Below are 8386 nucleotides of genomic sequence, written 5' to 3' on the forward strand. Positions count from 1 at the left end.
ACCTCCACCCCTTTCTCACCATCATCCCCATCACCTCAGCCCGTCTCGGTACCAGCTGCGCGCCAGCTATTCTTAGCCGCCGCGCGTTTGATTCATGCCGCCCCGGCGGAGCGTGCCCGCTCCCTCCCTCGGGGCCTGAGGGGGAGGGGCCGGCGCTGGTCCAGGGGCTCGCGGACCGCCACGCGCGAGGGCGCCCACAACCGGTTCTCCTTTCATCACCCAGCCACCCCACTCCGGGCAAGCTGGAGCCGGGGGTCAGCCAGGGTCAGCCGAGGGGGAGTGGCTGCCAGGCCCCTAGGCCAGAGGTGGAATGTGGGGTGAGGGCAGCGCGGGGAGGATGGAGACGAGGGGGCAGAGCGCCGCTGGGTACCTGGGCCGGAAGGCGGATGCGCAGCCCTGTCCCCTGATGGGTTGGGGTCAACCCGCCGGCTCTTAGATGCTCTCTCGCCTCTCCCCCCGCCCCCCTCTTGGAACTCTCCTGCTCGCCCCCCACACACACACATTTTGTCTTCTTTCCCCCACCCCACCCCCCACCCCAGCCCATCCCCACTCCCCCAAAGTCAGCAGTACCCTCCACTGCTTCCCATCTCCATGGCAACGGTGCTGGAACCGGGACTGGCATGGGGGGGTGGGGGGTGGGGGACCAGACCAGACATGCTGGTTTCCGGTGCTGGGATGGGAGTGGGGGGAGAGTATGGAGGGTCGAACCCCACTTGGGACCACCCTTATAAGGCTACCTCTGGGGAGAACACTGCTGAGAGGTCTTCTGGTGACCTTCCATTCCAGTTCCCAGACCCTCACCCTGCTTCTTAGCCTCTCTGCCAGTCAGCCAGCCCGCCCACCTACCCACCCCACCCCGCCGAGTGGCGCCTCCAACACCAGGGCCCCCGCAACCCACCCAGCCCGAGCCCTGAACCCGGGGTCATGTCCACACCCAGGACGCCTTCCTTCCGAGGGGGTGCCTCCCGCCCACCCTCAGGCCCTTTTTGGGAATCCCTCAACAAGCACCTCCAACCCCACTCCCCAGCCAGACTACCTCTGGTGCTTCCCTCGGCACCCCCCTGCTCCCCTGGGACAGCTCAGGCCCCTAGCACGCCTGCGCTGGACCAACACTCGCTGGCAGCCACACACAGGTGGAGTCGCGGGCCCCACCTGCTCACCTCCCTCTAGCCCTCATTCCCTCGAAGCCTCAGCCTCCCCGCACCCCACCCGCAGCTTTCCAGGAGGAAGGGGGTGGGAAGAAGGGCCCAAGGCGAGGGTCCAGGCCAGGGGCAGGAGGGCAGGATGCCGGACCGCATGGTACACCTGTCTGTCCTCTGCTAATTTTAGCTGTCTTTTCTCTGGCCTGACAAAGTGGGCCACTAGTTCCCGCGGTGATTCTGCGGTTTCTGGGACACCGTGAGGCTGGGTCAGCGGCAAAGTGGGGCGCAGGGGGGTGCTGCGAGGAGGGTCAAGGGCAGGGAAGGAGACACGTGCGGGGAGCGTGGCCCGGCTAGGGGGTGTGTGCGCGTGTGCGTGCGCACGCGGAGGGGCGGAGTGTTTGGGGGGTGGTGGTGCCTGCTTACTTCCCGCCAGCCGCCGCCATGGACAGTGGGTGGGTGGGGGCGTCCGCGGCCACCGGTCCCTTGGCGTCAGAGGGGACCCTTGGGCTCCTAGTCTGACACCTTCCCTCGCTTTCCTCCGCCCGCCCACTGCCCCCATAGCTGCCTGTGATGCTGCCGCCCCCCGTCGTCCCGTGGCCCCACAATGCCCCACAGCCCCGCGTCCAGCGAGGACGAACACCACAGTGCCAGCGAGTGTCCCGAGGGGGGCTCAGAGTCCGACAGCTCCCCAGACGGACCCGGGAGAGGCCCCCGGGGGACCCGGGGCCGGGGCAGTGGGGCACCTGGTAAGCTAGCCTCAGTCCGAGGCCTCCAAGGCCGTTCCATGTCCGTCCCCGACGACGCCCACTTCAGCATGATGGTCTTCAGGATTGGTATCCCGGATCTACACCAGACAGTGAGTGGGCATGGGGGCTGAGCCGGTGGCTGTGGGGTGGGGGTGGAATAGGGGACCGAGTGACCCAGGACAGCCCCCTTCCTGCCTAAAGTCCCTCTCCAGGGTTCTGTCTGCAGGGCCCCTACCTGCCTCCAGGTCCCTCCGTTGCCCTGACCTGTCCCCTTCCACTGCCCCTGCCCCTCCTCCCCCAGAAATGCCTTCGTTTCAACCCGGACGCCACCATCTGGACCGCCAAGCAGCAGGTGCTGTGCGCCCTGAGTGAGAGTCTACAGGATGTTCTAAACTATGGCCTGTTCCAGCCGGCCACCTCAGGCAGGGATGCCAACTTCCTGGAGGAGGAGAGATTGCTGCGCGAGTATCCCCAGTCCTTTGAGAAGGGGGTGCCCTACCTGGAGGTGAGGCCCATTGGCCTTCCCACCCCAGGCTCTGATAACACAAGGGTTGTCCCCTAACACATGTGTCCTCCCCTGCCCCGCCTTGGGCCAATCAAGCCACCCCCCACATCCCCCAAGCGTCTCCTAACTCAGCCAATGGAATGGGGGATGCCCCTTTTGCATTCTAGAACAATCACTCCCTCCCCCAGATTAGATCTGAAGCCTGCATACCCCACCACGGCCTGGTACAATCTGTCCGTTTAGCAAGAAAGCCTGTTTCCAAACCTCCCTCTCAATCCTGAGTGATCCCTGGTTCAGAAGGGACCTACCCCAGAGGTAGAGGTCACACCCACAGGGTCCCGCCTGCCCCAGCCTCCTCCTAATGCTGGGTCTCTGCCCTCTCTCCGTCTGTCTTCCCACCCGGCCCTCAGTTTCGATACAAGACTCGAGTTTACAAGCAGACCAACCTGGATGAGAAGCAGCTGGCCAAGTTGCACACGAAGGTGAGAGAGGGAACCGACCCCCCCCCAAGCAAACTCCCTGCCGTCCAGTCGATGCCCACGCACAGAGACCCTCTGTGACAGGGTAGAACAGCCCCTGTGGCTTTAAGAGAATGCAACTCTTGGCGGGGAGTAGAAAGCCCAGTCTCTCCCTCAGGGAGGATGGTGCTTTCGAACTGCTGACCTTGGGGATCGCAGCTCAACACGTAACCTTGACACCACCAGGGCTCTTGAGAGAAGGCCGGACTGCCCTGAGTCCTTCCTTTTGCTCGCCTCACCTCTCCAGCAAGCATCCCCATGCCCCAACCCACCTCTTCCTTTTCTGGCCCAGGCCCCATTCTCAATGTGGGATGTCCCCATGCCATCTGAGACAGCCAGAGTCACCTCCACCCCTTTCTCACCATCATCCCCATCACTGTCAAGTCCATTATGACCCGTAGCAATAGAGCTGCCCCATGGGATGTTCCAGGCTGTGGATCTTTCAGCTAGCAGACTGCTCATCTTTCTCCCACAGGGCAGCTGGCGGGTTCGAACAGCTGACCTTTGGGTTGGCGGCGCCTCTCCCCAGCATAACTCCTTCTGACTTTGCCCAATCCCTCACTACTTGGTTCCCATGTCCTTTGCCCTTTAGTGCCCTCTTCTGGTCTTCGCCAAGCCCCCTCTCCATAGGTCACCCAAGACCCCTTCCCCTGTACTTGGCCCATGAATCCAACACCCAGTTGCCCCATGTTTAGGGGCCACCCCCTGGAGCTCCCCCATTGCCCTTGACCTTCAAGAGCTAGGAGGACATGTGGGGTGGGGTCTTCCATTGAAGGAGTCTTGATATTGAGAGATAAACACCCTGGATTGTCGATCCCTGCCCATCCAAAGCTCTGCGCCCCCATGCCCCTCACGCCCCACATTCCAACTCCTGGTTCTCCCTCAATCTCTGAGGCTTCTCCCACAGCGGCAGGCCCCAAACCGAGTGCCCAACACGCGTGTGCTCTCAGTCTTCACACCATACTGAAAACACAACCTGATCGTGTGTTCCCACGCAAGCTCGCTCACACACTCACAGTGCCATCGCAGAACTCATAGCTGCTCCACAGGGCAGGGTAGGCCTGCCCCTGTGGGTTTCCCAGACCGTAAATCTTTACAGGCGCCACCAGCCTCATCTTTCTCCCACAGAGCAGCCGGTAGGTTCAAACTGCTGACCTTGGTGCTGGCAGCTCACCACACCCCCAGGTCTGGAGCATGCGCAGTGCAAAGCTAAGTCTGCATTCACATACTCACTCCTCACTCCCTCCCTCAATGTCACTGAGTCAAATCAGACTCCTAGCGACCCTACGGAGCAGGCTAGAACTGCCCCCGTGGGTTTCCGAGACAGTAGCTCTTTACAGGAGTAGAACACTTCCCCCCTCTCCGTCAGATTGGCAGTTGGTTTCAAACTGCACACCGTGAGGATCACAGCCCAACCAGGACACCACCGGGGCTCCTCCCAGGGCCTCCCTACGCCCACCACCATAAACCATCGGGATTCATTTCAGGAGATGAGATCTCTCTTTCCAAGCCCTAGTTTTGTCATTTGGGTTGAAGATAGTCTGTCTTCAGGCACCATTCGTGCCCCCAGGGCAAAGCCCCTTTTCCGGAACCCACACCCACCACCATTGAGTTAATTCTGACGCATCTTGACCCACAGGACAGGGTAGCACTGCCCACTTTGGGCAGCGGAGGCTGCAAATCTCTCCTAAAGCAGGCAGCCTGATTTCTCAATCCCAGGAGGAGCAGACTGGTGGAGTCCAACTGCTGACCTCACGAGCCTAACGTTGTACCCCTAGACGCCACGGGGGAAGCTTTTTCCACCAACTGCCAAAGAACTACATTTCAAGTGCCCGCCGGTCGCCCCTGTGTATCTTCCCCTGAGACGGACGCCTGTGCTTGTCATGAGCTGCCGTCCAGTCGGCACCTGTCTCAGAGTAGAACCCCAAGGCTAGGGGTGAGGGTGGGGATGGGAAATAACCAGGCCTTTCTTTCGAGGTGTTTCGGGTTGCACTCAACTGACTGAGCCCTCCCGCCCCGTCTCTCTTGTTCCTCGTCGCAGACGGGGTTGAAGAAATTCCTGGAATACGTGCAACTCGGGACGTCCGACAAGGTGGCAAGGCTCTTGGACAAAGGGCTGGACCCCAATTATCATGATTCGGATTCGGGAGGTGTGTGGGGGCTGGAAGTCGGGGCTGGGGGTTGGTAGCGGGGGAACTGCTGGATGGGGGTCGGGGTCATAGCTGCCGAGCCGTGAGGACTGCATGTGACTGGGTTTCCCTTCTCTCACCTGTCCCCAGAGACCCCCTTGACACTGGCTGCCCAAACTGAAGGATCCGTGGAGGTGATTCGAACCCTGTGCCTGGGCGGAGCCCACATCGACTTCCGGGCGCGGGATGGCATGACCGCCCTACACAAAGCCGCATGTGCGCGACACTGCCTTGCGCTCACGGTGAGGCTGCAGGACACCCCCCTTCCCCAGCATGACCCCCCCCACACACACACTGACCATGAATCCCTCCTTACCCTTACCCCTGGCTGAAGACCCGGACACCCAGTTTCAACCTGCTAGGGGGTCCTTTCAGGCACATGCGGCCATGCCCCCAATCCCAGCCAAATGGAGATCCATGCCCCCTCCTGCCGCCCCCAGTGAGTCATATCTATCCCCACTGTGCCTTGCCCTGCCCGGAACCCTCCTCTTCCAGCGTCCCCCCCTTCCCATCTCCCCTAATCTCTGAGAGTGACTTACTCACAGTGACTTTCTCTGACCTTCCAGTGCCTCCTGACCCTAAAGCTTCCCCCTGCCCCCCACTCCGTGCCAGCGCCATTCTTGTCCCTTCCATGACCAGTGACCTTCTCTCCCTCCCTTTCCACCTTCAGCCGCTATCATTTCTCAAACCGCAGTTCTCTCTCGTGGCTGGAAAACACTCTTCTCCCCGTCCCTGCACGAACCCCTTTCCCTAGATTGTCCTGGAGCCACAAAGCCTGCGGTGGCACCCCGGGTGTGTCCGACAGAGGAGCCCCATAGTCCTTAGGGTTTCCAAGGGCTGCGTCTTCTTCGGAGGCTGGTCGCCAGGCCTCTCTTCCGAGGCTCCTCTTGGTGGTGCCTTTTGGTTAGCGGCCCAGCTGTGTGAACGGTCTGCACCCACCCCCACCCCAGGCAAGGCCATGGTCTAGATTCAACAAGCTTACCGGAGGCAATTCAGAGCCTCGGTGGCCCCCCTGTGTGATCAGAGTAGAACTGCCTAGGTTGGAGCCCTCTGCACCAGCCGGGATCTGCCGGATCCCCACCATCTCCGGTGGAATCAGAGACCCTCTCCCAGGCCCTCCGGGTCTCCCTCCTGGCTACAGCGGACCCTCACAGGCTCTCCAGCCCCCAAGAGACAGCATATATTCTTGCTCCTACACGCAGACTGTCATTCCCTCTGACCTAGCTTAATGCAGACTCTTCCTCCCTAGCCCTGGGGTATAAACCCACCCCCTACCTTGGGCTTCCCAGGCTGTAACCTTTATGAACTTTAGTGGCGCTGCAGATCAGACAGTGGAACTGCTCAGGGCAAGGCTGGCAGTTCAAACCCACCAGGAGAAAGATGGGGCTGCCTGCTCCCGTGAAGATGTGCAGCCTCGGAAATCCAATATTAGGGTCACTACGCATATGAGTCAGAACGCAGGAGACATGGCCACATAGGGGGTTACGCGCTGGGATGCTAACCCTAAGGTTAGCCATTCAAAACCACCAGTTGCTCCTTGAGAGCAAGGTGAGGTGTTCTAGTCCCGTAAAGAGTTACGGTCACAGAAATCCACAGGGGCAGGTCTACCCTGTCCTACATGCTCTCTCAGGCTTGATGGCAAAGGGTTTAGTGATCTTTATAGGAGCAGATCACCAGACTATTCTATGGAGTCACTGGGTGGGTTCGAACCACTGATCTTGGGTTGGCAGCTGAGCGCTGAACTCGTATGCCGCTAGGACTGTCAATCCCAACTCAGATGTCTCCTTCTGCATCCCCAGAGGGAGGGAGCTCCCTTCCGTATCCCCAGTCAATACCTTTCCATTTGTCTCCCTTTAACACTGGCTCCCCAACATCCTAACCTCTGTGTCCCCAAACCCAGCCCCAGCTCACCCCTCTAGTCCTCCCCCTCTTCTCTCAAAGGCAGACACAGCCGCTGCCTCGATACCTTCTTCACAATGCCATTCTAAGTGTGTAGGGTGACGGTCTCGGGGAGTCCTCTGGGTCCAGTAGGTCTGGTCATCTATTTATTTATTTATTTAGGAATTTGGCGTTTATTCTATATGTCCCTCCCCTTCTACCTGTGTCCTTGGTCAGAATGGTTGTTGAGGGTAGCTGGGCACCCGCTAGTTCTTCTGGTCTCAGTATAGATGGGTCAAATCTCTGTTGAAGATCCCGTGCTATCAAACGCAATGGTCTACCTGACACCCATGGAATCAACAGACTTTACAGACCTCCACTGCACCCCCCCAAGTCCAGATCTTGCTTACAACCGGCCCCACCCACCGCACCTTGATCCACAATTGCTATACTGGCCAATAATAAAGTAGCTACTGGCCATGTATGGCTTTGAGGGGAAGGGGGGCAGTTTTACAATGTTATTTAATTGTACTTTTGGTGAAAGTTTACAGGGCAGATAAGGTTACCATACAACAATCTCTCCACACGTTGCTTCAAAATGCTAGTCGCATTCTTCACAATTTGCGAGCATGCTCATGAAATCCATTCTGGATGTTCTGCCTCCAGCAATCTAGCGACCCTGACAAGCCCTTACCTCCTCCTCTTTGTTTTAAAGACCTTGTTGGACCCTTGCTCTCATGGGTACTGGTTTAAAGGCGCACCTATTCGCAGGTGATAGTCTTAATTCTGTGAGCCCAGCTGTTCTTGAGCCGCCAGGTAAATGCAGGGTTTAGATTCAGTTCAATAGGCTCTAGCTGTCCTCCAGTCTCAACCATCCCAGTAGGCCTGGGTGTGTGTGTGTGTGTGTGTTGTTTTTTAAGAATTTGCGGTTCTGTTCCACATTTTCCCCTAAGATTCTGGTGGTGCTGTTGGGAATTCAAGTTGTGAGAATGGACGAAAGTGACAGGCTCAGTTCCTCAGGCCCCACTCACCATGACGCCGAGCGTGTTCAGCAGCCACACATGGCCGCCATATTGGATAGCACAGATGTTGACTGTCCCTATCCCATGTACAGTGCCACCACCAACACCCTCCTAATAATGCTCCATGCTGCCCGCTGCAAAGAAGTGGTCCTCCTTAAGAGACCACTCCCTGTACCCAAGTCCCCAGCTTCTGCTGGGCTCACACAATACTTCCCTCAACCCAAGCTTGCCTTCTACCAGACACCCCTTCTTTGTGCCCAATCTTTGTTTCTTCTCCTTCTCCTCTTCCTCCCCTCTCCTCCTCCTCCTCTTCCTCTTCATCCTCCTCCTCCTCCCCTTCTCCTCCTCCTCTTCCTCCTGCTCCTCTTCTGCTTCTCCTCCTCCTC

General features: G+C 58.8%; 1 protein-coding gene across 1 annotated transcript in view; it reads left to right on the forward strand.

Annotated features, from left to right (window-relative positions):
- Positions 1–1648: 1648 nt before the first annotated feature.
- SHANK1 (SH3 and multiple ankyrin repeat domains 1) overlaps positions 1649–8386 on the forward strand; it is a gene marked incomplete at its 3' end in the record, with an annotated part of 70077 nt that continues 63339 nt past the window's right edge. The window contains exons 1-5 of the mRNA XM_045292615.1: positions 1649–1998; positions 2190–2393; positions 2804–2875; positions 4953–5061; positions 5191–5342. Of these exons, the coding sequence (XP_045148550.1) occupies positions 1747–1998; positions 2190–2393; positions 2804–2875; positions 4953–5061; positions 5191–5342 (789 nt within the window). The remainder of the gene's footprint in view (positions 1999–2189; positions 2394–2803; positions 2876–4952; positions 5062–5190; positions 5343–8386) is intronic.

This window comes from Echinops telfairi, unplaced genomic scaffold, assembly GCF_000313985.2.
Source record: "Echinops telfairi isolate 266 unplaced genomic scaffold, ASM31398v2 ScPeMD7_655;HRSCAF=1070, whole genome shotgun sequence".
NCBI classification, from domain to species: domain Eukaryota; kingdom Metazoa; phylum Chordata; class Mammalia; order Afrosoricida; family Tenrecidae; genus Echinops; species Echinops telfairi.